A 27,996-nucleotide genomic window follows, 5' to 3' on the forward strand; every position below is an offset into this window, starting at 1 on the left:
CAACTTTTAAGTTCAGCTTGGAGTTAGATTTTATTTTTTTTGTAGGTCGGTCACCGTTTAATATAAATTCATGTGTATATACTGTAAAAATAAGGGGATAAAACATTTTGTGGAATGCAGTTGAATGCCTTTTTAGCACTATTTTACACTTGTATTAAATTCATTCATAAATTCATTGTAATTATGCGAGTATAATTAAAAAAGGATGTAAGCCTAAGTTCACTTTTTAAATGTCTCATTAAAAATCTAATGTTTAATCATGTCTTAATATCCATTCAAAATCTTTAGTAAAGAGCCATACAAGTACCTAGTGGGTAAACCATGGCATTACAAATGATTTTTTTTTTCTGACCACAAAATAACTCTTATTTGCCTCTTTGCATTGGAATTTTAAAACCCTATTTCTCTGTTTTAACCTTAAATACTTGAATTTAAATACTTGTAATTTTAAATACTTAAATTATTATGGTCCATTAATGACACCTATTTAAAAAAAAAGAAAAAATATATATATTTCTATTACTTATATTACACTAAATATTAGAGAAAAATATATTACATATTTTAATTCATTAATGTACCATAATAATTGCATAAATAGTATTAAGTATCAAAAGATCACCTTAAAATATTAAATTAATTTTACGGACCTAAAAGATACAACACTTATTTAACAGACAAATACTTAAGCTGTATGGTCAGACTATAAGCAAGCAATGCCTTCGGTAGCTTTTTTGAGCATCTTGGAGACATTGCCACTGTTCTTCTGGATTGAGTCTGTCTCAGTTTGTTCTGTTTCTTCATTTCATTCCAGATAGACGGATGATGGTGAGATCCGATCTCTGTGTGGAGCACTGGCTGTTGTCAGACTCCTGCAAACAAAAATCTCACTGGATTGTTACATCTAATGGCTTTACTGTAAATCTTGCTGCAATGGCACCAGGATGTCCAAAAACTCCTCGTCACACATCACAGGTGTATGTCTTCCCATAAATAGACTTTATTTCCAAAAAATAGCCCCTACAACAGGGTAGCAGGAGGGAGAGAAAGGATCATTTTATACAGACTTTACAGATTAAACACTCACTGGGCTGTTCTTCAAATCTCACTGTAATAGAGACAAGATTTCAACCACAATCTAAACCATCCCTACACAGCCCAAACGGACCAGAGTGACAGTAGTTAAGTGAGAATAGGATGTCCAGTTCTGGCTCCGAAAACTGGAAACAAGCAGAACTTGAATGATTTGATGAAGCTTTTTACACCTGAAAAAGAATCAAAACATCTGAAGAAATTCAAGGTATTTCATTTACATCTTTAAGTGTGGATAAAAGCATTAGTAGTCCAGATGTAAAGAACACGATGTGTAGTGTGTTACAGAAAATAAACACCAACTAAACAAACAAATAAACCAGAAAAAACACCAATTAAAATATAAATATAAATGACAGTATTGCACCAAGCTGGCAAACTATTCTGCCATGCAAGGAAACAGTCAGCACACTAGGACACTTCTAGAAGACTTCTGATGTCTTGCCATGCAGACGCATCCAGTATCTGTATCAGCTTCAACGTTACATTACATCTGAACGCTATGACTCCGCAGAAATAAAGAGATATCAGGAGAGAAAACCAACTGCAGGAAGCTGGAATGTGGTCAAAATGAGTTGTCCACCTTTATGCATTTGACAGACAATGTGAAAGACTCTGCTAGACAGATGCTGACACTGTCAACTTCATCTACATTTCCAGATGCTTAAAAATTCCTTCATTCATTTGGGCTTTCTTAAAGGGTGAAATAATGTTCTTGAGGAAGTGCGTGTAGTGCTCTAGTGTTACTAGTCCCATTAAAACTGGGTGGAAATTATTATTTTTTTGTCAGAACGCTCTGATAAAATCACAAACAGTTCATATGTAGCTTTGGTAATTACGCAAGGAAACTTACTCGTAGAAGAATGTAAATTAACCCTGTGTTAAATAATGTGTTCATTTGTTTTGTATTATAAGTGAATGAGCATGTATCTGTCTCTCTCTCAGTAAAGCGTGATCAATCTCTTTCTCACAGATATCCTCCCATGCATAGCAGCAACAGCACGTGAACAGTCAGCAGGTAGAGTGACACCAGCAGAGGCGTTCGCTGACGAGAGCAGAAGGCAACTCGCAGCATTCGCAGTAGTCCAGGTCCACCGCTACGAGTCTACGGTAAAAAAAAAAAAGGATGCATCTAAAAAATATATCCTGTATATATATATATATATATATATATATATATATATATATAAAACTCAGGCTTTAATAATAAAATAATACAGTAAATTAGAAATGTGAGTTATATTGCATTTTTATGCATGTTAAAACAAGGCATTGTGGGGTTGTATACCCGTGTAACGGCGCCCTCTGGAGGCTCAATGAGTACAGCAGTCTCTGACATCATGGCTTCAGATGCTGTCTGCCACTCCCCATGTGTATAGCTGCAAATGAGGAAGCGAAATTATAATATTCAGTTTTTAAATGTGAAAAGTGAGGCATGAAATATGTGAATAAAAACTGCAGTTGGATCATATGCAGTGGCCCCAAAATGTACGTAGTAGAGTAAATCTCCAGATGATTTGGTTTGATATTTTGTATCTAAAACAACGAAATGACAATTTGAGTGTCTTGCATGCTATGTTTCACACTAAAGCAGTCTGCAGCAATAATGGCCAGAGCCAGGAGCAGTGAGTTCATCTTAATCTGAGATTAGGGTCAAACCGTTTGAGGCGATCCTGTGCAGCGATGAGCTGCTCCTCTACTCTGAGTCTCTGTTCTGACTCCTCATCCAGCCTGACAGAAACACACACACAGTAGAAGAGTTACTGTACCGCACAGGTATTACACAATACAATAGCCATTGATTAGAAAAGAAAATTCACATTCTTAATTCCTTTCAAATACAGTATTAGCATCATGTTAGCTATTAGCCGACATATTAGCTAAGTGCTATCAATCCAGTTTGTGGCAGAGGTGCTAAAGAGATTGACAGCATGCAACTGTGGATCAGTATAACTAATGATAAGACTGAACTTGGCAGCAATACCTTCTCTGGAGTTCAATGCACTCCGCTTTATAGCCCTCGTTGTGCTCCAGAGGGCCACCAGGGGCAGCATCTACTGCATGGCTTCCCTACAGGACAAAGAAAGTAGTGTTGAATGCCTCGTACATTCAAGACAATGAAAAAGATCAAGGATTTTCAGATTTATACGGAAGCATATAGTGGTATGTTAAACATACAAACAGACATACAAAGCGTATTAATGAACAGGAGTACAGTGAAAAGAATAAAACATAACTCGCACAAAAACAAGGCAGAACGATTAACGGAAAACAACATTCCTAGGTCACTTACAATGTCTCAAATTTGAAAATGAGACTACAGCTTTTTACCTGTCTTTGTGTGTGCTCAAGCCGTAATTTTGATGTCCGTGCTTCCTCCAGCATGGCAGTAAGATGGCGAACCTGTTGGTCCCTTTCTGAGAGGGTGGTCAGGGTCTGCTGTTTCAGGAGCTCGGCCTGGCCCTGCCAGTCCATCCTCTCAAGTCTATACATGGAAAGCATTTGTAAGAAATTGTAAGAAAGTGTTTTTCACTTTCAGTGAAGTTAGAAATTGTAAGTCTACTAACACTTTCGGGCTAACTTCTTTGAAGCTGTCTGAACAGTCGTTTTACCATGCACATATAACTGGACAGAATAAACTACGAAAGGGACCAGAATTCTGATAGTCAGAAGCATGGCTCTTAAAGACTATGACCAAAATGGCAGAGGGTAGTGGTGGGCAATATAACTTCAAAATTATATCACGATATTTCAAGAATATTTGCGATAACGGTATTTATTACGATATAGAAAAAATATATTGGTGATTGCAGCTGGCAGGCAGGAGCATTTATTAGTGCACTCAAAATGAAGGGCATTTTCAATCCTTTTTCAATGAGCTAAGTGTCATCGATGACAGACTACCTAATTTGAGGTGTAAATCAATTGTCATAAGGTGGCAGGAGCAACAGCTGTGTGTTAAAGCAGACCGATTGGTGTACAGGGCCGTAACCCTAATCAAATGTAAATAGCATTGCATAGTCTTTTCTGTTTAAATTAAATAGGATTAATTCTCGTTAACAATACAAAGTAATTTAGTAAAGAGCAGTGAGTGGTTTTCTCCCATTTCATTTTTTGGATTAACATTAAGGACACTAACAGCAGCTAGTAAATAAGGTGCGGTCACTTTAAGAGATAATAATACATCCAATTTGATACACATTCCATTTGTTTCACAACTGTTTACTTTCACTTAAGACATAACCTACCGTTTTTCAAGGTTATTTTCGAGGTGGCAATTTTGTATGTATTTGTGGTTTCAAGAGCTAGAAGAGACCACACTTAATTTGGTGTTTAAGGGCTGTAAACGCAGTGTGCAGGTGCCGAATTGAGCTTTTCTTTTCTTTTTGTGCTTGAATGTTTAAACTGCCAAGGTGTCTTAGTTCATTTGCTTTACTAAAGATATGCTCCTCTCCCATTTTTGAAGGTAAGAGTGTGCGATCAAATATACTTTAGAACCCTCTCCTGATACTTTGTTGTCATACACCGATCAGTCTGTGCAGTGCTGCTTCAAGTCTTCAAGTCTCTCTGCTTCCACAAAAAGGGTTTGTGGTGTTGTTGTGTGCACTAGGGAATTTATATCCACCATACGTCATCATGTCGCTATATCATTGATATCATATGACACTTTTTTTTTTATTATGTAAAAATTGATACCGGTATTATCATGGACTGTATGATATTGCATACCCCTAGCAGAGGGCAATGAAGTCATGAGTTAAGTCTCACCTGAGCATTTCCAGTTCTTGCTTATATCTGTCCATCTGTGCATCTCTATGCCTCATCTCTGCCATGATCTTTTCCTCTTGCTCCCCTGCCCTTCTTCTCTCATCCACCAGAGCCTGAGTGAGCCTGGATAGTTCACCTGATCCAAGTCGATCCAATTCAGACCGCTGCAAGTGCAGCTGTTCCAACTGAGGTGCAATTAACAGATTGCAAATGTTATTAGAAGGAGGATGCAAAAACGTAGACATAGGTAGTAACACTTTAGTATAAGGAGTAATTCTCACTATTAACTAGTTGCTTATTAGCATGCTTATTGGCTGTTATTGGCTGCTACTAGTGCTTATAAAACACATATTCTGTATGACCATATTCTACATTTCCTAACCTACCCAATACCTAAACTAAACAACTACCTTACTAACTATTAATAAGCAGCAAATGAGGGGTTTATTGAGGAAATAGTCATAGTTAATGGTTTGTGAATAGCAAGAATTAAACCTTAATCTAAAATGTGACCACTTAGGTTTCCAATAAATGATCAAGTAATTAATAACATACCATTCTTTCTCTGTCATTTTGCAGTGCTGACAGGGCATTTTTTAGGCTCCACACTTCTCCTTTGGAGCCACTTGGAGGAGAAGCTGGGTGAGCTGTCTGGTTTACCTCATATAAACGAAGACGCAGCTCCTTGGCCTCATTGACAGCCTGATCTCTTGCATCCTGCAGAGAGGCCATGGCTTGACCAAAAGACTGATTCTGAGCTCGAAGCTGAGAGGCTGCTTCCCTCTCCTCCAGAAGCTGCTGCTCCATCATCAACAGGTCCCGCGCCAACTCTGCAACCCTTTCCTCGGCTGTTTCAGCTTCAGTGCGCAGAACACCACCTTCCCAGCGCAGCTCCTTCAACTCTTTGCTGTGGACTGCCTGGGTCTCCTTCTCCAATTCCAAGGTCTCCTCCAAGGTGGCTATGTGCTTTCTAGCAGCTTGGAGCTGTTCCCTCAGCTTCTCTACCTCGGCCCCCGGTGCATCTTGCTTATCGGCTCTAACAATCCCTTCACTAGCTTGGCTCAAGATCTCCTGCTCCAATGGAGGCATCTTTCCTTGTGCAACATCTTTTACAAGAGCCTGAATTTGGCTCTCGAGTTCTTCTTTCTCTCCCTCCAGGAAACTGATGCGCTCTACTTGGGTAGCAAGAATCTGCTTGTGCTGGGAGTCCTTCATAGCAAGAACCTGTTTCAGGTCATTTCTGTAGCCATGAAGTTGGGCAGCCAGTTTGGCATTCTCAGCATTCAGGTCATCCCGCTGTGACAACAAGGCTCGAATCTCCTCCTTTAAACCATTGTTTTCACCTGCAGCCTCTTGGATCAGACTGTCCTTGTCCATCATAACCTGAGAGAACACGAGACCAAGGATCAGTCAGAATTTAAAATGATAGGCTACTTTATGCAAATTAGTTTATATTTAAAAAAATATCATCTATTTAGAGCAACATTACCTGAAGATGTCTTTCCTCTAGCTGCTTATATTGGCTGAGCACTCTGTCTCTGTCATCCTGCAGGGAGCCCATAGCCTTGGTAAAGGACTCAAGTTGAGCTCTGCTCTGGAAGGTGTCCTCCTCAGCCTTACGAAGCCTTTCTTCTAAACTACGCAACTCCTCTCTCTTCTTCTTCAGCTCTTTCTCTGCCATCTCGGCCCTTACATCTGCATCCTTCCTTGCCTCCTCTACAGCCTAAAAGAAGAGAGGAGTATATTAAAATGTATGGTACTAAATTCCCTACAGTGTGATAAATGAATATGCATGCGATTGTTTCTGATACTTTATTGTCAGAAAATTAAGTACCTGTGTCACAGCTTGCTCTTTCTCACCCAGGAGCTCCATCTCCCTCTTCTCCTTCTCATCCAATGCTGCCTGAAGAGTGTCAGTAAGGTTCTTTGAAGATGCCAGGTCTGTTTCCAGTTGCTCCAGCCTCAAGCATAGTCTCCTTTCTTCTGTCTCCCTTTCTTTGATTACTGCACGTGCCTCATTAGCATCACTCTGAAGCTTGTCTACTGCTTCTTCTAAAGCTTTGGTCCGGTGCCGTAGTCCCTCTGCCTCTGTCTCCAGGGTAGTCAGCTGGGAACGAGTCTGGGTCAGGTTGGTCTCTACTAGAGCGAGGTTCTGCTGCAGATCCCCTCTTTCTTTCTCAAGAGCTGCAAAGCTATCATTATGTTTCTTTTCTGCCTCAGACAGCTCTAGCTGTAGGTTCTCTCCCTCCTTTTGCATTCTACAAACATACAAAAATGAATTATTTAAAATTTACTTTAAGTAAAATTTCCAGAAATTGATAAAAAAAAAAATCAAAAATACAAAAAAGAAAACAAACCTTTCCAATAAACTCTGCAGCTCCTCTTTTTGGGTGGTCTCCCTCTGGAGTCGCTCAGCAAGGTCTTTAGCACGGGTCTCAGCCTCCCGAACATCAGCCTCCTTTTCTTGTAGCTCACTATGAAAACGACTCTCCCATTGCTTGGCCTCATCCAGCACTCGATCACGGTCATCCTGCAGGGACGACATGGAGCGAGAAAAGGCTGCCAACCGAGCCAATGCTTCATCCAGACGTGCTTGCATTTCCTGGGAATGCCTGTCTGCGGCCTCATTAATACTCCTTGCCTCAAGAGTTGCTTCTTCCACCCTCTCCCGCTCCCGATAAGACTTCTCCAGTCTTAATTCCATCTGTTTAAGCTCAGCTCCAAGGCGATACCTGACTTCATCCAAGGTACGCTCTGCATCTGCCTTCAGCTCAGCTTCTTTGAGCTGTACCATTTTTTCAGCAGCTATTTTGTCTGCTTGCGCCTGCTTTGCTTCTTCCAGCGCCATGTCCAATTTCCCTTTACACATCGAAAGTTCAGATGCAATACTTGTTCTGTCTTGCATAATCTTTACAATCTCCAAGCGTGCTGCATCAAGTTCTGCACTCACCTCAACTCTCCCTAAAGTCAATGACTTAACATCTTTACCCAGTTCACTTATTCTTTCCTGGTACTCAATGCAGTCTTTCTGTAACTGACGAACTTCCATTTGCTTCTCCCTTAGCAGTTCCTCAAGCTGACGTGTCCTGTTTTGACTACCGTCTTTAAACCTCTGTGCTGACTTCAACTTCTGCTCCAGCTCTCTTTGTTTGCCTGCCTCAGACTCTGCCTCTGCTCTCTCTCGTTGTGCCTGCCTCATGTCCTCTTCCATCCTGGCTGCCCGGTCCCTCTCACTTGCCACCTCAGCTTCCAGCTCAGCCCGCTCTCTCTCCAGTTTCTCCAATTCCCTCTGCATGTCTGTGAGGCGATCACGACTGTCAGATGCCTCTTGCTGGTAGCCTGCAATGCTTCCATTGAGCTGAGCCAGCTGGTTCATTAACTGCTCCTCCAGGTCATCTCTTTCAGTCTCTAGGCTGGCGCGAAGTTCTTGCAGTTGGGTCTCTTTCTTATAGAGCTCTTCCTTCTGGAGCCCCTCTCTTTCTGAAGACTCCTGAAGTTGCTGCTTGAAGGAAGCAATCTCTGCATTGAGCATTGACTCTTGCTTGTTTCTGGATTCCATGTGATCTTCAAGAGCAGCTTCAAGTTCCCTTATCTTATTCTCTGCTGTTTTGAGAGAGGTTTCTAGTTCCTTGAGCCTCTCCTCTGTTTGAGCGGTCATCTCAACATTTGATTGCATCATTTGTTCAAGAGCAGTACCAATGGATTCCAATGGCTCAGTGGGATTGGCCTCTAGGGCAATACTATCACTCTGGTACTCTTGAATTTCAATTACATCAGGACTTCTCTGCTGTGTGAAATTTTTAACCTCCTTAATGGTTTCCACAGAGCATGTGTCCAGGTTCTCACTGTCCTTTTTGTCAATGTCCTCAGCCAAGCGCAGTCTCAACTCCTCAGCTTCATGCTCCAAAAAGTTCTTTTCACCCAAAACAATATTATAATTTGTTTTCAAGGTTTCGAGCTCTTGTTTGACACTCTCAAGATCTTGTTTAAGCTCAGTATCTGTATGTTTGGTCAATTTCTTCTCTTCTTGCTCCCTGAGCCTTTCATTCTCCTCCTCCAGATCCATTATCTTCTGATGCTTAACCTTGGCAAACTTTCTCATTTTTTCTTTCACAACATCCACCTCCTTCATAGCTTCCTCAGCTAACCTCTCAGCCTCATGTCTGGCTGCCTCATGAGCTCGTGCCTTGGCTGCTAACTCCTGCCTCTCTTGTCGAGCAGCTTCAAGCACTCGTCTCACTCGTTCAGCCTCATCACTTACATTTTCATATGACTTGAGGAGGGATTCATACTCTTCTTTCATGCTTTGCACCTTTTCTTCCAGCTGTCTGCACACTTGATCGGATTCCTCTTTGGCACTCTCAGCCTGACGTTTACATGCATCCTTCTCATTCAAAACACCCTCCATGGCAAGTTTAAGGCTCTCACATGAGGCACGCAGACTCTGGTTTTCCAACAAAGTTCGATCCACCTCTTCAATTAATTTCTCCCTCTCTTCTCTTGACTTGTTCAGCTCCACCTCTATTAACTCCAGTTTCTGTTGTAGCTCTAATTTGATCTTCTCAGCAGCAGTCTGTTCCTCCTTTAACAGCTGTTTCTGTTTGAGAGCCTCCTTACGTGATACAAGAGCAGCCTGCAGTTTGCGTTGAAGCTGTTGGAGTTTGGCATTATAATCCTTCTCTTCTTCATCATGTTGTGGCATTTCTGCTTCCAGTTTTTTAACCTTATCTTGCTCTGCTTTAAGCCCTTCTTGTAGGGAAGCAATCAGCTGATCTTTCTCCAGTACCGTTTCCTGCATCTTAAGTAAAAGTGAACTTTGTTCGCTAAGCTGTTGGCTTAAATCAACAATCTCATCATTCTTATGTTTAAGAAACTGTTTAAATTCTTCCACTTCTGACTGAAGTGCTTTGACTGGGGACTCAGCATCTGAGATGCTTCTTTTAGCTGCTTCCCAAGCCTCATCCACCTCCACTTTCAGCTTCTCTGCATTAGCTTCGGCTCTCTGACATTTCTCCCTAATAGCCTCCATTTCATCAGTGAGAGCATCAATCTGCCTCTCCTTTTCTCTCAAGACTTCAAGTTCTTTGCAAAGCTCTTTGAATTTGCTATCAGTGAGTGATTGAGAGGATTGGCTCTCTTGTAGGCGCACCTCCAATTCTGCACGAGCAGCTTGCTCAACTCTTAATTCCTCCTGGAGACCATTTATAATGTCCTCATGATCTTTTACCACAGGCTGTTGAGATTGCTCACCAGGTTTATGTTGTTGTGTCTTGGTCTCAGCTGAAGTAAAATCCACCCAATCATTTGTCTTTGGTTTCTCCAGATTTTGTGTAGCAGACCCAACATTCCCCTCCACATTCACACTGTTAACTTTATCTGTATCATTCTTTGATTCTAGCAGCCCCTCAAGCTCCACAATACGATTCAACAACCCATTTTTTTCTCTCTCTTCAGTTTGGAGGCGTTCAAAAAGGTCACTGTACTCCTCTTTCTGTTGTTTCATCTGTTCAAGATGATGGCGATCATTCTCTTGAGCTTTTACAACAGTGTCCTCATTAGCATCAGTCGATTCCTGAAGCTTTTTATGCAATATTTCAATGTCAGATTCCATAGACGCTATCTGTGAAAGAAGCCTATTTCTGTCTTCAGCCATCTGTGACATTTGTTGCTCATTTAGTTGTACATACCGCTCAGTCAAATGTTCTATTTCTGCACGTGACTCAGTCAATGCTTGATCTTGCTTACTGATTTTTTGTTTCAGACTTGTTAAGGTCTCTTCTTTTATATTTAAGTCATCTCTGGTCTCTTGCAACAAAACATCAAGTCTCTGGATTTCTCTCTCTTTTTCCTTAATTTCATTTTTGAACTGAAGAGTTATTTCCTCAGTACCATCTCTTTCCTTTTCTTCCTTGATCTCAGCCTCCTTCTCAAAGTCTGCAACTTTTTTTATCAATTCTTTCCGCTGTATCAGAGCTGCCTGCAGCTTTCTCTTGACCTGTTCTCCATTTTTCTTTAAGGCAGCCATTTGAGTATTCAAGTCATCATTTTCCTTTCGTAAGGCAACAAGCTCCTCACATTCTGATGTTTTATCCTCTAGGATTTTCTGCTGGTAATCTCTGACAATCTCAAGTTCATGTATTTGCTCTTTTAGCTTTTTGACTTCACTGGACATTGTAAACCTTTCCTCACCAGCCTGGAGTAGTTTGGCAGTCATGCTTTCATTGAGTTCCATCATCTCCTGGTCTTTCTGTGAGAGACACTTTTGTAGACCTTCCAGGTCAGCAGTCCGGTCAATGAGAGCAGCTTTTGCTATATCAGCCTCGTGAGAAATCTGGACTAATCTGCCCTCCATATCCACAAGCTTCTGTTCCAGTTCGGAGGAAGTGAGCTCTCTGTCCTCTAGTTGAGCAGCAAGCATTCTAGCTTGTCCTTCTTGTTCAAAAAGTCTTTGATGGACTTCATCAAGGCTTTCCTGTAAGGCTTTCATCTTATCATCTTTAGAGAAAGCCTCTTCTTGCAAGTTTTCAAACTGCTCTGCAACATTTTGCCTATCTATTTTTTCTTGCTCAAACAATGCCTTAACTTCGATCAGCTCTTTCTTGTATATATCTGCCTTGCACTGCACCTCATTTTTGGAATCTGTGAGAGACCTAAGTTCTTCCTCGAGCTGGAAGACTCTCTCCTGTGATTGTAAAGCTGTGTCTTTAAACTGCTGAAGCTCTCCCAGAAGTTCACTATATCTTTTCTGAATCTCTTCTGCTAAGACCTGTGCAAAAGCCTGACCAGTGTTTGAATCTGTATTTAGCAGGCTTCCCTCCTGTTGACCAAGACGTATCTGTACAGTTTCACGGATAACTAAAGATGGTGATTCAATATCAACTAAGCAGCTAGTTGATGCTACATGCTCTTCGCAGGTCTCTTCCCAAGATTGTGTGGATAAGCGTAATGAGGCAAAGTCCTGAATTTGGGGCGCCCACTCTTTAGTCCCATCTTGGTTGACTGCCTCCAGAAGAGTCCAGCTACTATGAGGCACCTCTGAGTCACTGCTTGTCACCATCTCATCTGAGGAGGTACCCTTTGATTCTCCAGGAGACACAGGCTGGGGTGCTATAATCTCAGGGCTACTCTCATTGCCAGCAGAAACAGACAGAACCGATGTGTCAACTGCCACAAGTGTCGTCTCTTCCTCTTGTGTGCCCTCAAGAACCTCAGATAGAGCTGTAGAATTGTCGTGCAAACCAGCAATGTCCTCTCTGCTTTGGCTGTCAGCACGTTCCTCCTCTGAAATAGTTTTGCCTGTAGTGAGTGACAGTTTTTCTTTGAGATCAAAGAGTTCCTTTTCTCTGTCTGCAAGCTGCAGCTCAAGAAACAGTACCCGATCAGACTGAAATTTGTATTCTGATCTATGTGCATCTCCACTGTTATCTGAGGGTAGCATTTGTGAGAAGAAAAAAATAATTATGAGACAACCCTGTGAAAATCATCAAATAACTAAAAATTAAACATGCAAGATGCATCATGTTAAAAAAACAACAACAACCTTGTTTCAAGAATAAATAATTAACTTCCTGTTTTTGTTTTGTGTTTTAACTGGGGGAACAGGTCTTTCTGGTTGTCCTAACATTACAAACCACAATGTTAAAGGGCATGTTCTCCACTAGAGAGCAAGGCTATTATGGAAAAACATGGGACTGCTGTCACTGAAAGAAACACCACAGTTCATAGTACATTCAGGTATACAAGAGCAAACATTAGACTTACCCTGGTGTGTCCTGTCCAAATCTCTCACAGACAGGTCAGTCACATGATCACGTAATGACTCACCAGTAACCTAGGAAAGACAGGCCTCAGTTACAACAAACAGTGTGCTTACACTAATGCATGTTTATTGAGAGTGCCCTGGTCTATTGAATTGCCAACATAACTGCAAGTATTTCAATGCTATTACCAGCCATACCTTTACTAATACTAAATAATTGTGCCCTCATATGTGGGGGCAAGTAATAGAAAAAACAAATTATGAAAGTGAAGAGGATTATATCTCTGACCTGATAAGTTGTGAGACAAACCGTCTAGGCATGTATGTCACCTTGCGTCTGTCGCGACAGACACAGCTTATCCTATATACTAAATGAGTCTGCCATGGCAGACGCGCTGGCCTCAACAAGTACATCTTATTCTGTGCACTAACTCCATTGCATAATAACATATTTGTCTTTGTCATTAGGTGCAAATATTATCTGATCTAAAAAGTTACAGCAGAACTATGTACATCAATCCATACAATGGGCCGGCAATACCATGACTTAGGTGCCCTTGAGCAAAGCACCGAACCCCCAATTGCTCCCCGGACGCCGCAGCATAAATGGCTGCCCACTGCTCTGGGTGTGTTCATGGTGTGTGTGTGTGTGTGTTCACTGCTGTGTGTGTGCACTTTGGATGGGATAAATGCAGAGCACGAATTCTGAGTATGGGTCACCATACTTGGCTGTGTGTCACGTCACTTTCACAACTTTAAAGGGGGGGTGAAATGCTATTTCATGCATACTGAGTTTTTTACACTGTTAAAGAGTTGGATTCCCATGCTAAACATGGACAAAGTTTCAAATATTAAGTTGTACGCTTGAAGGAGTATTTTTGTTCCAAAGTTTGTCACAAGTTTCGGAAAGTTTTTTTTCGAGTATGGCTCTGTGTGACGTTAGATGGAGCGGAATTTCCTTTTATGGGTCCTAAGGGCACTTCTGCGGGAAGAGCGCGCGCTCCCGTATAGCAGAGCAGAGACGAGACATTCACTGACCAGGGCGAGAGCGAATTGTCACAAAAGAAGTGTATTATTGGTTGCCAGGGCAAGACAACCCTGCACAGATTACCAAAAAAAAAAAAAAAAAACCTCATCAAGGGACCAGTGGATGGAGTTTATTTTTAAAGAGCATCTTTTAAAGAGTGTTTTTGTTTGTTTCCTGCATTTCGAAGATGATTGTTTTACAAACAAGGCCCAGTTTGACGCCGGATTTACATATCATTTATTTCTTAAGGATGATGCAGTCCCAACGAAAAAAGGGTCACGATCATGTGTTGGAACAGCAGGCGGTGAGTAAAACTGCTTCAAATATCTCTGTGTTGTTAACTTAGTTATCAGCGCGTAAGCACATCAAGTAAACAACATGCGATGTTGTCATCAAACTGCACTTTCCACATGTACAGCTTAAAAAAACAATGTGCAACTTAGTCATTTTCCAAAACCGCTAAGCAAATATATACAGTTTCAGTACATACTACATAGAGACGTCCTGCTTTAGTCGTTGCTGATGTTGCTCTCGTTAAATTTCAGCCTCTGGATCCGATTCTGGATCATAAATATACGCTGAATCTGACTGTTAGCCATGGTTTGTTTTGGATGATGTTTTTTTTCCTCACGGTAATGTCACAGTTTCCAGAGACGCTCTCAACGCAAAAGCCTACTGGTGCTCGTGATTCTTTAGCTCCGCCCACACGTCACGCCTCCAGATGCTCGTGTTTTTCCGGGAAAAACGGTACAGACTATCTTTCTCTTATAAATATAATAAAACTAAAGACTTTTTGGAGTTATGAAGGATGCAGTACTACTCTATAGGTACTCAAGATTAACAGGATATTGAGTGAAAACGAGCATTTCGCCGCATATATAATGAAAGACAGATTTAATACCAAGAACTACCCTTTTTTTAATATCTAACACCTAAGTATGAGTGAAAGTCATATTTCCTTAGCTCTTATTACTGTCATAAAAAAAAAACACTTAAAAGTTCTACTGTACTGAAAAACAAATCAGTGTCATCAGTTGTATCTTGCAAAGCAATGTTTAAAACTCAGATATTTTTGCAATCCACCGACCTGGACAGTGAGAAGTTGTTGCTCCAGTTCCTGTATCCTAGCAACTGCTTTCTCTTTCTCAGCTGTGCTCTTATCCAGTTGACCTAGAGCATCAGGTGTGTTAAGACAATTACTTTTTGATCACAGTACAAACTATTTGCCCTAAATTGTGGCATTGTTTGATAAAATGCTACCAAGGACAGTTAACTGAAACCACAAAACTGCTTTGAACTTTGTTCTCCTGGGCTGTTTACCTTGCAGAGATTGCAGAGTAAGTGTGATTTGGGACATGCATGCTTGACTCTCTTGCTGTTCATCTGTAAGGTTGCTCAGCCGAGCTTCTAGAGCAGGTAACACCTTTAAAAACTGTGCAGGGTGAGTAGGAATGGATATTTCCACCTCCGCCTCCCCAGGAGTTGTCAAATTCTGAATCCCTCTCCAAAGATTCTCCAGTGCATCCTTGGCTTGCAGTCCTGCTTTCTGTTCCTCTTTATTGGCATCCAGTGTCTCTCTTAAGGACTCAAGCTCATTTTGCATCTGTGCTAAGCGATTTCTTTCATTCTTAGATTCTTCTTCCCTTGCTCTCTCCACTTCATTGAGCTTCTCCTGAAGATGATGAAGCTCTTCCATGCGACTTGCCACCTCCACCTCTAGCTTCTTTGTCATTTCCTCTTTCTGGCTCTCAGCGACTTCCAGACATGCTTGCAAGTTGGCCAGCTCGGTCTCAAACCTTATTTGTCTCTCTTGTAACATCTCCAGAATTTCTCTCTTCTCATCTGAAAGTTTTTCTCTTAACTCATCAAACTCTGTGGTCTTTTTCAGTAACTCTGCATTGAGAGCACTGATGGTCTGCTCTTTTTCGCTTTCTGTGGTTTCCATTCTAGCTTCTAGAGATACTTTCAGGTTGGTCAGCTCTTCCGCAAAGCTAGTCTCTCTCTCTTTAAACTTCTCCAGCATTTTGTTCTTCTCTCTTTCTTCAGATTGACTTTTTGCTCTCATTTCATCCAACTCCATGGCCGTTTTTAGTAACTCAGCATTGAGAGCACTGATGGTCTGCACTTTTTCGCTTTCTGTGGTTTCCAATCTGGCTTCTAGAGATGCTTTCAAGTTGGTCAGCTCTGCATCAAAGCTAGTCTCTCTCTCTTTAAATTTCTCCAGCATCTCTTCCTTCTCTCTTTCTTCAGATTCAAGTTTTGATCTCATTTCATCCACTTCTGCTCCCTTTTTCAGTATCTCCGCATAGAGGGCACTGATGGTCTGCTCTTTTTCGCTTTCTGTGGTTTCCAATTTGGCTTCTAGAGATACTTTCAAGTTGGTGAGCTCTGACTCAAAGGTATTCTCGCTCTCTCTTATTTTCACCAGCATTTCTTCCTTCTCTCTTTGCCCAGATTCAAGTTTTGCTCTCAATTCATCCATCTCTGCTGTCTTTTTCACTAACTCCGCATTGAGAGCACTGATGTTCTGGTCTCTTTCCTTTTCCGAAGCTTCTAATCTAGTTTCTAGAGATACTTTCAAGTTGGTCAGCTCTGCTTCAAAGCTAAACTCTCTCTCTCTCAATTTCTCCACCATTTCTTCCTTCTCTCTTTCCCCAGATTCAAGCCTTGCTCTCATCTCATCCAACTCTGTGGCCTTTTTCACCAATTCAGCATTAAGTTGTGTGACATTGATGTTGAGTGTACTGATGATCTGCTCTCTCTCACTCTCCGATGTCTCCAATCTGGCTTCTAGACATGCTTTCATTTTGGCCAGCTCAGCCTCAAAGGCATTTTCTTTATCTTTCAATTTCTCCAGCATTTCTTCTTTCTCTCTTTTAACAGATGCAAGTTTTGCTCTCATTTCATCAGTCTCTGCTGTCTTTTTCAGTAACTCAGAATTGAGAGCACTGATGTTCTGGTTGCTTTCATTTTCTAGCATTTCCAATCTAGTTTCCAGAGATTCTTTTATTTTGGTCAGCTCTGCCTCAAAGGCACATTCTCTCTCTTTTAATTTCTCCAGTATTTGTTCATTCTCTCTTTGGCCAGATTCAAATTTTGATCTGATTTCATCCACCTCTGTGGTCTTTCGCTGTAACTCAGCATTGAGAGCACTGATGGTCTGCTCTTTTTCACTTTCTGTGAATTCCAATCTGGCTTCTAGAGATACTTTCATTTTGGCCAGCTCAGCCTCAAAAGCATTTTCTTTATCTTTCAATTTCTCCAGCATTTCATTCTTCTCTCTTTCTTCATATTCAAGTTTTGCTCTCAATTCACCCATCTCTGCTGTCTTTTTCAGTAACTCAGCATTGAGAGCACTGATGTTCTGGTTTCTTTCATTTTCTAATGTTTCCAATCTAGTTTCTAGAGATACTTTCAAGTTAGTCAGCTCTGCCTCAAAGCTAGACTCTCGCTCTTTCATTTTCTCCAGCATTTCTTCCTTCTCTCTTTCCCCAGATTCAAGCTTTGCTCTCATCTCATCCATCTCTGTGGTCTTTTTCAGCAATTCAGCATTAAGTTGTGTGACATTGATGTTGAGTGTACTGATGATCTGCTCTCTCTCACTCTCCGATGTCTCCAATCTGGCTTCTAGACATGCTTTCATTTTGGCCAGCTCAGCCTCAAAGGCACATTCTCTCCCTTTTATTTTCTCTAGCATTTCTTCCCTCTCTCTTTCAGCAGATTCAAGTTTTGCTCTGATTTCATCCACCTCTGTGGTCTTTTTCACTAACTCCGCATTGAGAGCACTGATGTTCTGGTTTCTTTCATTTTCTAATGTTTCCAATCTAGTTTCTAGAGATACTTTCAAGTTGGTCAGCTCTGCCTCAAAGCTAGACTCTCGCTCTTTCATTTTCTCCAGCATTTCTTCCTTCTCTCTTTCCCCAGATTCAAGCTTTGCTCTCATCTCATCCATCTCTGTGGTCTTTTTCAGTAATTCAGCATTAAGTTGTGTGACATTGATGTTGAGTGTACTGATGATCTGCTCTCTCTCACTCTCCGATGACTCCAATCTGGCTTCTAGACATGCTTTCATTTTGGCCATCTCAGCCTCAAAGGCATTTTCTTTATCTTTCAATTTCTCCAGCATCTCTTCCTTTTCTCTTTGCCCAGATTCAAGTTTTGCTCTGATTTCATCAGTCTCTGCTGTCTTTTTCACTAACTCAGCATTGAGAGCACTGATGTTCTGGTCTCTTTCCATTTCTGAAGTTTCCAATCTAGTTTCTAGAGACACTTTCAAGTTGGTCAGCTCAGCTTCAAAGCTAGACTCCCGCTCTTTCATTTTCTCCAGCATTTCTTCCTTCTCTCTTTCCCCAGATTCAAGTTTTGCTCTCAATTCATCCATCTCTGCTGTCTTTTTCACTAACTCAGCATTTAGGGCACTGATGTTCTGGTCTCTTTCCTTTTCCGAAGCTTCTAATCTAGTTTCTAGAGATACTTTCAAGTTGGTCAGGTCAGCTTCAAAGGCACTCTCTCTCTGTCTCACTTTCTCCACCATTTCTTCCTTCTCTCTTTCCCCAGATTCAAGTTTTGCTCTCATCTCATCCAACTCTGTGGTCTTTTTTACCAATTCAGCATTAAGTTGTGTGACATTGATGTTGAGTGTACTGATGATCTGCTCTCTCTCACTCTCTGATGTCTCTAATCTGGCTTCTAGACATGCTTTCATTTTGGCCAGCTCAGCCTCAAAGGCACATTCTCTCTCTTTTATTTTCTCTAGCATTTCTTCCTTCTCTCTTTGCCCAGATTCAAGATTTGCTCTGATTTCATCCACCTCTGCTGTCTTTTTCACTAACTCCGCATTGAGAGCACTGATGTTCTGGTCTCTTTCCTTTTCCGAAGCTTCTAATCTAGTTTCTAGAGACACTTTCAAGTTGGTCAGCTCTGCCTCAAAGCTAGACTCTCGCTCTTTCATTTTCTCCAGCATTTCTTCCTTCTCTCTTTCCCCAGATTCAAGCTTTGCTCTCATCTCATCCATCTCTGTGGTCTTTTTCAGCAATTCAGCATTAAGTTGTGTGACATTGATGTTGAGTGTACTGATGATCTGCTCTCTCTCACTCTCTGATGTCTCTAATCTGGCTTCTAGACATGCTTTCATTTTGGCCATCTCAGCCTCAAAGGCATTTTCTTTATCTTTCAATTTCTCCAGCATCTCTTCCTTTTCTCTTTGCCCAGAATCAAGTTTTTCTCTAATTTCATCCACCTCTGCTGTCTTTTTCAGTAATTCAGCATTGAGAGCACTGATGTTCTGGTCTCTTTCCTTTTCCGAAGCTTCTAATCTAGTTTCTAGAGATACTTTCAAGTTGGTCAGCTCTGCCTCAAAGGCACTCTCTCTCTGTCTCACTTTCTCCAGCATTTCTTCCTTCTCTCTTTCCCCAGATTCAAGCTTTGCTCTCATCTCATCCATCTCTGTGGTCTTTTTCAGCAATTCAGCATTAAGTTGTGTGACATTGATGTTGAGTGTACTGATGATCTGCTCTCTCTCACTCTCCGATGTCTCCAATCTGGCTTCTAGACATGCTTTCATTTTGGCCAGCTCAGCCTCAAAGGCATTTTCTTTATCTTTCAATTTCTCCAGCATTTCTTCTTTCTCTCTTCCAGCAGATTCAAGTTTTGCTCTCATTTCATCAGTCTCTGTGGTCTTTTTCCTTAATTCAGTGTTGAGAGAATTGACAGTCTGTTCTCCCTCACTCCCTGAAGCTTCTAGTCTGGCTCTAAGAGCCTGAAGTTCTTCCTCAGCACGCATTGCCCACTGCTGCCTCTCCTCTTCTCTCAGTCGCCGGGCTTCTGCCAACTCCAATTCCATCTGCCTGAACTGAGCAGTCAGAATCTGCACAAATGAAACATCCATCATGTTTATACATTCCTCTTGGTCTATAATCCTAAAAAAAGAGAGTTTTCAGTCCAACCAACTGTAACCACAACATGCAACAAGAAATTCTGTTGGTGACTTGGGATTCCATTTTTATATTCTATCCTCAATGAAATGGAGGTGTTTAATTGACTTCGATGATTTTTAGAATATTTTGATTTTAAAAATGACCATGACACAGTGTAAACTATTCGTGTTGTGCTGACCTGTTTCTGCTGGTCTGCACTGTTGAGTTCCTGCTGCAACATTTCTAGGACTTCTGAACGAGAGCGCAAGGACTCCTCCAGCTCCTCTATGCGCTGCTGGGATACACGAAGAGCCTGCAAAACAATAAGTAGGATTAAAGTAAAATAGAACCACGTGGATTAAAAGACCTCCTTAAAAAGCTGCAGGGTTTGATTTATGTTCTTTTGTCATGCCTGGTGTAGACACATTGTTAATCTGCCCTTTCTTTCTTAACTCCTTTCCAACAACATACACAAAAACGTAAGATGAGTTGGATGCCTCTCACAGAATGTGGAAATGCATCCACCATGCAAGAAAGCTTAGATCAAAATTGCCATGGTAAAATGATGAGTTATGATTTCATGCTTTATAATAACACAAATATGGCTACAACACCACAGGGTATCCGAAAACAAAAAAAACAACAAATATGGAAACATCAAGACAATGTTATTCTGGCATTGCTGCTCTTCCCCATTTTATACATCTTTGTTTATTGATGCATAATATGTAGGTGTGTGTACGCATATTAACAGTTCAGATGCAAAAGTCTTTAAGTGCCATCTGCCAACGCTATAATCGGCAAAAAATTTGGGAGAGAATTTTCACCTCACAAATCTAAGAAATGTTGGTAACACTTTATAATAACTGCACACTATTAATCATTAAGCATTAGTAAACAGATAATTCATAATTTATAAAGCATTAATAGACAGTAATAAGCAGTTTATAAATACAGATATAAATGCTTTATTCTTGATTTAAAAGCATATCTATAATGTGTTAAATAATTTTCATACTTTATTCATGATCAATTTATCATTTCTCAATGAAGTATAGCATTATTTACAAATCAGTTATTTAGGAGTTGCCAGTGATTCATAAGATCACAAGAAATGTAGTAAATTCAGGTAGTTATAAAGCATTTAGTAGTGGTCAGTTAACTATTTATGTGAGCTCATCTAAAGTGAGTCTAGTTATGCCTTGTAAAGCATTTATAAAGGATATTTAAAGGCTCAGTTATCTTCTCAACAAAAAACGGAAACAAACACCACACAGTGATACAGAACATAGAAATATTAACAGCCTGTAAATCTCATTTGTAAAAGCTTTACAAGGCATAAATAGTCTTCACTTTAGATGAGCTCACAAAAATAGTTAACTAGCAACTACATATGTTTTATAACTACCTGAATTAACCCTGAATTACAGTAGAAATACGTGTTAATAAACCATTTATTAACACTATAAGTAACTATTACTATATGTCTGAATAAAAAGATGTATGAATGCACATTTAAATAGTTTATTAATCATTTACTTACAATTTCTAAGTGATCTTATGAACCACTGACAACTCCTTAATAACTGGTGTGTAAATAATGCTATACTTAATTTAGGAATGATAAACTGATCATTAATAAAGTATGAAAAAACAACTATTAAATACATTATGGATATGCTTTTAAATCAGGTATAAAGCATTTATATCTGTATTTATAAAATGCTTATAAATGTCTATCAATGCTTTATAAATTATGAATTAACTGTTTCCTAATGCTTAACTAATGATTAATAGCATGCAGTTATTATAAAGTGTTACCGAAATGTTTTTTTTTTTTTCAATTGGGGGAAATCATGCACTACAAGACATTAATGCAAAAATGTGGGACAGAGCTCAATTATATTTAATAATTTCAGATTAGTATTTTTATTACTTATAAAGCTAATAGAAATGCCTTATTCTGCACAACCATGTTCTAGTCCCTACCCAATACCTAAACATAACTACAACAACAACTACTTTACTATCAATAAGCAGGAGTTTATTTAGGGGGAAAACTCTTAGTGAATATATGTTCCCTAAACTAAAGTGTGACCAAAGTATCAATGTGGGTTCTCTTTGTGGAACATAAAAAAAATCAAACATGACAAACGCAAACACACCTGCTGTAAGTCAAGGTCATTTGAGACCTGCGTGAGATTAAGGAGTTCCTGCTCATGTTTGAGGATTTGTTCTTGAAATCGCACATCTTTTTCCCTCACCACAGTCTGCAGAATTCGCACCTGGATGACATTTGAAAAATAAAACAGTGGATATGGTCTTTGAGATGAAGCCTAGGATTAGTTCATTACAGAAATAAAACAGAACCTGCAAAAGAACTGACCATCATATGACACATGTAAAGATTTGAACAACTTAAGCACTTTTTGACCTGTGAACACACCTGCTCAGCATGACCTTCCTCTCTCACGCGCTGTTCGGCTTCCCAGAGCTGATGTTGGAGGGACATGTTAGTGGACTCTGCCTGGCTGAGCTTTTCTTTCAGCTGCTGGAGTTCCTCTTCCACTTCTGGGGCCATTTGGAAGGAGCTCTCTGAATTCTAAAAAAAAAAAGGAAATAAACTGTTATTATAACATTATTATACTGCCGTACTGAAACATTTGAATGAATTTGGCATTCGCCCATATATAGATGAACAAGAGAATACACCACTAATAATATTTATAGAGCCATTCAAGACCACTTCATGCTTAAAATAACACAAACATGTCAGCTTGTCTCTTTACCTGACTGCTGTTCAATGCTTCTTTTCCTTTCAGTTCATTGAGCTGTTTGTTCAGGGCAGCCGTCTTGGCTTTGGCCTGCAGTTTAAGCTTTGTAAACTTGACTTCTGCCTGTTCTTTCTCTTCCTGTACGAGAACAAACGGAGTCACAAATGCAAAAAAATCAAGCTTCAGACCTGCTGACATTCATGGTCCACTTGTTTGTTCTTTTCTCATTATGCAAGTCGGCACCTTGAGCTTTTTTTCAGTGCTGGCGAGCTGGCTGTCCTTCTCTCGAATCAGCTCCTTCAGCTGAACCACCAGCTGTTCGGTCTGGGCCAGTCTCTCCAGGACCTCTTCTGAGCCCTCCGTGCCCTCCAGGGATGCTTCAGCATCAGGCCGAGGCTGAGGAACAGGACCGTCCTGCTCCAAAGACAACTTTCAAAAATTATAGAGGGCTCTTTAGATGGTTAAAGACTCCCTCCTAACCGCATGTTAATATTATATCGACTTGAACATTAAATTCACCCTATTTTTCAAATGCGTACTTAGATCTTTTGTGAACAGTTCATCCATATATGCATTTCATTCAACACAATCTCATGGCAATTCATAACTATATTATGTTTTGGCGAATTGGGGGAATTGCAAATCGTTTGCAAGCTCTCATTATTTTTGAGTGCAACACCCACATCTCAAAATCCAATCAACAACCAATGGCAGATCTATTTAGACATATTTTAACTAATCTAGGGCTGTAACTATTACATATTTTGGTAATCAAGTAATATTTTGACAACTGAGGAATCTGTTATGTTTAGTAACACAAACAAAATACCTAAGTGAAAACCAGGCTTTAGTATGACCATTTACATATAAACTAACGATGAGGCAATGATACAAACCCGATTCCGAAAATGTTTAGACACTGTACAAATTGTAAGTAAAAAAATATTACAAATCTCATAAACTTAAATATATATATATATATATATATATATATATATATATATATATATATATATATATATATTCACAATAGAGTATAGATAACATATCAAATGTTGAAAGTGAGACATTTTGAAATGCCATGCCAAATATTGGCTCATTTTGGATTTCATGAGTGCTACACATTCCAAAAAAGTTGGGACAGGTAGCAATAAGAGGCCAGAAAAGTTAAATGTACATATAAGGAACAGCTGGAGGACCAGTTTGCAACTTATTAGGTCAATTGGCAACATGATTGGGTATAAAAACAGCCTCTCAGAGTGGCAGTGTCTCTCAGAAGTCAAGATGGGCCGAGGATCACCATTTCCCCCAATGCTGTGGCGAAAAATAGTGAAGCCATATCAGAAAGGAGTTTCTCATAGAAAAATTGCAAAGAGTTATCATCATCTACAGTGCATAATATCATCCAAAGATTCAGAGAATCTGGAACAATCTCTGTGCGTAAGGGTCAAGACCAGAAAACCATACTGGATGCCAGTAATCTTTGGGCTTTTAGACGGCACTGCATCACATACAGGAATACTACTGTAATGGAAATCACAACATGGGCTCAGGAATACTTCCAGACAACACTGTCAGTGAACACAATCCACCGTGCCATTTGCCATTGCCAGCTAAAACTCTATAGGTCAAAAAAGGAGCCATATCTAAACATGATCCAGAAGCGCAGGCGTTTCTCTTGGCCAAGGCTAGTTTAAAATGGACTGTGGCAAAGTGGAAAACAGTTCTTGGACAACCCAAGTTGTTATCAGTGCTCAGTTCAGAAGCCTGCTTCTCTGATGGTATGGGGTTGCATGAGTGTGTGTGGCATGGGCAGCTTACACATCAGGAAAGGCACCATCAATGCTGAAAGGTATATCCAAGTTCTAGAGCAACATATGATCCCATCCAGACATCGTCTCTTTCAGGGGAGACCTTGCATTTTCCAACATGACAATGCCAGACCACATACTGCATCAATTACAACATCATGGCTGAGTAGAGGGAGGATCCGGGTACTGAAATGGGCAGCCTGCAGTCCAGATCTTTCACCCATAGAAAAACATTTGGCGCATCATTAAGAGGAAAATGTGACAAAGAAGACCTAAGAGAGTTGAACAACTAGAAGCCTGTATTAGACAAGAATGGGACAACATTCCTTTTCCTAAACTTGAGCAACTTGTCTCCTCAGTCCCCAGACGTTTGCAGACTGTTATCAAAAGAAGAGGGGATGCCACACAGTGGTAAACATGGCCTTGTCCCAACTTTTTTGAGATGTGTTGATGCCAGGAAATTTTAAATCAACTTATTTTTCCCTTAAAATGATACATTTTCTCAGTTTAAACATTTGATGTCATCTGTGTTTTATTCTGAATAAAATATAGAAATTTGAAGCTTCCAAATCATTGCATTCTGTTTTTATTCACAATTTGTACAGTGTCCCAACTTTTCTGGAATCAGGTTTGTACTTAGCTCAAATAAAACATCAAAGCCAAGAAATTACATGATTATAATGAACAACACTGTTAAAAATAGGGTTGGGAACGGTTAGAAATTTTCCGGTTCTGCCTAACAGTTCCAGGTACAATTAAAATCATTAAACAACTATTTAAAAAAAAATAGTGGTAAGGAAAAATGCACAATACTTAACTACTCAATGCTCAGTACTGTTCATTACTTACTGTCAACTTAATTTAAAGGTTGGCAATGTCAAAATTCTATACATATTACAGTACACGGATCTTCATAAGTAGGGTTGGGTATAGTTAGAAATTTTCCTGTTCCGGTTTCATTTAGTAGTGAGTAGTGAGTGATGTTGAGTAATGCTAGTACATCAATCAGCATACTGAACAGACAAAACGATGTGAACAGTTATCAAAGGCGCGAGTGCGCGTACAGTTGAGGGAAACAATGTGTTCGATAGTTTAAGACGCGACACGACACATCTGTGGAGTGAACATCATTGGAAAACAATGTGCTCAGTAATTAAAGAGCCAGGGTAGTGCTTCTGTTGTTTGGTTTGTGACATCCTTTAAGGGGAAACACCGGCGCAAGGCTGCTCACAGTGCTTGGTCACGTGTCACACCAAGAACCATTTTCGTTCCCAGCCCTGGTTAAAATACATAATGTAAAATGCCTATAGATAATATGAACATAACCAACTTAAGTACATTATGTATTAAAACAAATTCCTGCAGAGGGAGCCAACGGCTTTGTGACGTTTCATTTTAAAGCGTGATTAAACAATGTTTAAATCCATTCCAACTCAAGGAAACGAAAGTGATCTCAATCAACAAGATTTTTTTTTTTTTTTAATATAGGATTTTTTTTTTTTTCGCAACCAAACGATGCACACCAGAAATTCGGCACAGTGCCGGAGAACTTAATGCCCTGCAGTTTGTCCAGATCAAGTAAGAGTGTGATGTTTTAACATGCTGTGAAAGTGAAACAACAAAAATCTGGGGTCATCGCCGATCTTTGACAATTAAGGGGTTAAGCCATTCAAAACTACTTTATGCTTAAAAAAACACAAACATGTCAGCTTGTCTCTTTACCTGACTGCTGTTCAATGCTTCTTTTCCTTTCAGTTCACTGAGCTGTTTGTTCAGGGCAGCCGTCTTGGCTTTGGCCTGCAGTTTAAGCTTTGTAAACTTGACTTCTGCCTGTTCTTTCTCTTCCTGTACGAGAACAAACGGAGTCACAAATGCAAAAATCAAGCTTCAGACCTGCTGACATTCATGGTCCACTTGTTTGTTCTTTTCTCATTATGCAAGTCGGCACCTTGAGCTTTTTTTCAGTGCTGGCGAGCTGGCTGTCCTTCTCTCGAATCAGCTCCTTCAGCTGAACCACCAGCTGTTCGGTCTGGGCCAGTCTCTCCAGGACCTCTTCTGAGCCCTCCGTGCCCTCCAGGGATGCTTCAGCATCAGGCCGAGGCTGAGGAACAGGACCGTCCTGCTACAAAGACAACATTCAAAAATGTTCAGCTTGTTTATTGTAGGCGGCATTCGTTGCATTTTTGTCGACAACCAATTTAAATGTTCAAGTTTTTTATAGTCAGATGGACTTTGGTTTTTATCTTTCATCAGCTGGAAATAAATTATTCTGCAAGTGATTCCAATGATATAATTGTCTGTACTGTTATTGTTATTGTTATAGTTATTGTCTTTGGAGTGAATGGACCTTTAGTGATCCATTTTAGATGGTAAACAGCTTGAAAACTAGCTCATAAATCTGTAAATAAGTACTTAAATGTGGGCTATTAACAGATCTTTCAGCTCTTGTAATAAGTTAATATAATTAATGTCGATGTGTGCTCCACAAAGTTTCTTGGTGTTGAACCAAAATATCACTCCAAGGATTGTTCAGATTTTGTCTCCTCACCTGGAAGTCTCCATCGAAGCGGTCCTCACCCGAGAGCTCGTGGAGGACAGAGGACACCCCTTGGGTCAGCCGGCTAAACATGGCTGACCTGCATGCAAAGATATGCAATAAAATGTTAGTGCACAGTCTGAGTATCGTGTATCAAGCTCTGTATTACTGACGCATTAAGTAAAGATAAATCAGAATCATATAACATCAGATAAAGAATGCAATAACAGCAGATATAGACTTAGCATCTGGCACAATTCACACTAATGCACAACAACATCAATGGTTTAAAATTTTAACCAATACATTACAACAGATTTCATTATTTTTTTTATTTTAGTGTTCCATGAAGGTAGAGCTTTGTTAAACACGGACCACAAAAGCTAAAGAGATCCCGTATCAGGCAACCAACAACTAGTATTATTCAAATCAAATTCACATTTCACATCAAAGCACCTTTGAAATAAAATGTAGACTCTTTAAATTAAATGGCACTCACTATTAATACAGTTTGACATTTAGATTGATAATTCAAATCTAAATGATAAATCAAAGAGGTTTTGCATAAAGGAGAAGATCTTACATTTTGTTTAGTCTATATACTTGTTGTAATTCTCACAGATTATGAGGGGACAACGACTGTAAGTACATGCATAACTCAAAATACATAATGCATAACTAGAACACTTGATGAGCTCAAGTCTGTTACGCAATGCGTGTCCCCAGAACTGACAATAACTACAGAAGTTCTGCGCGCCTGTGTAACGCTTACAATACCTCTCTTTATTTCCTGATAATAAGTAATTGCCTTTGAAAGAGCCATAAAGCGGAGAAAAACGAGCAGAACCGAACAACGCCGAAACATAGAAACTGATTACTGCGGCTGCGTCGCTTTCATTTTGTCTACACAACAGCAAAGATTATTGAGCGACTCTTCTTCCTTGCGTTTTAAAGTCGATTGGTATGAGAACTAATGATCGAGACACATAAAGGTATGACTTTAATTTTTAGTATTTGTTATAAACTGGCATTATTAAAGCCCAATGAGCGGCAGTAATGAGCGTAAGCTGTGACTGGGCTCGTGCTGATGACTCGTAAACAACTCCATCGTTATTTATAAATGTACTAGTGTTTGTGCATGTCAGCGGCTGGATAGACTCAGGGGCATGTTGTTAATGTTGTTAAACCATGAAACTGACCTGAGTAATGGGCGCAGGAAACTACTGCGTGGTTTATTTGATCAATTTCGTCTCCAGGATTTTAGAGCCACATCGCCGTCCATTCCGGAAACAGAAACGCAGCGCTGTGATTGGA

At 40.0% G+C, this 27,996-nt stretch overlaps 1 protein-coding gene across 9 annotated transcripts; it reads right to left on the reverse strand.

The window, feature by feature from the left end:
* Positions 1 to 976: 976 nt before the first annotated feature.
* Positions 977 to 27,980, reverse strand: LOC113061749 (golgin subfamily B member 1-like). 9 transcript variants are annotated; one of them, XM_026231221.1, is made up of 23 exons: positions 27,882 to 27,980; positions 26,695 to 26,782; positions 26,095 to 26,268; positions 25,869 to 25,991; positions 22,579 to 22,764; positions 22,351 to 22,473; positions 22,008 to 22,163; positions 21,727 to 21,846; positions 19,761 to 19,874; positions 19,225 to 19,512; positions 14,967 to 17,304; positions 14,734 to 14,816; positions 12,622 to 12,691; positions 7,218 to 12,285; positions 6,695 to 7,118; positions 6,350 to 6,583; positions 5,416 to 6,243; positions 4,861 to 5,045; positions 3,424 to 3,577; positions 3,077 to 3,162; positions 2,752 to 2,823; positions 2,381 to 2,471; positions 977 to 2,197 (listed from the first exon to the last, which is right to left on the reverse strand). In XM_026231221.1, exons 2-23 carry the CDS (start codon positions 26,773 to 26,775, stop codon positions 2,060 to 2,062), a joined length of 11,136 nt encoding a protein of 3,711 aa, XP_026087006.1. In that variant the 5' UTR covers positions 26,776 to 26,782; positions 27,882 to 27,980; the 3' UTR covers positions 977 to 2,059. The 9 variants fall into 9 exon arrangements, with proteins under 9 accessions (XP_026087006.1, XP_026086993.1, XP_026087000.1 ...); XM_026231208.1 differs by having other exon boundaries at positions 14,967 to 17,733; positions 18,367 to 19,512; XM_026231215.1 differs by having other exon boundaries at positions 14,967 to 16,467; positions 17,305 to 19,512.
* Between the last annotated feature and the right edge of the window lie 16 nt (positions 27,981 to 27,996).

This window comes from Carassius auratus, chromosome 4 (genome assembly GCF_003368295.1).
Source record: "Carassius auratus strain Wakin chromosome 4, ASM336829v1, whole genome shotgun sequence".
Lineage (NCBI taxonomy): Eukaryota > Metazoa > Chordata > Actinopteri > Cypriniformes > Cyprinidae > Carassius > Carassius auratus.

What these genes read in the sequence shown, in the direction of transcription:
- LOC113061749 (XM_026231155.1), bottom strand. Translation starts at nt 26,775, where the DNA reads ATGTTTAGCCGGCTGACCCAAGGGGTGTCCTCTGTCCTCCACGAGCTC. An exon ending in AAGCATTGAACAGCAGTCAG is followed by an intron (nt 22,164 to 22,350) that starts GTAAAGAGACAA and finishes TTTTTTTTTTAG; the next exon opens with AATTCAGAGAGCTCCTTCCA. An exon ending in GCACAGGATCGCCTCAAACG is followed by an intron (nt 2,472 to 2,751) that starts GTTTGACCCTAA and finishes CCTCATTTGCAG; the next exon opens with CTATACACATGGGGAGTGGC.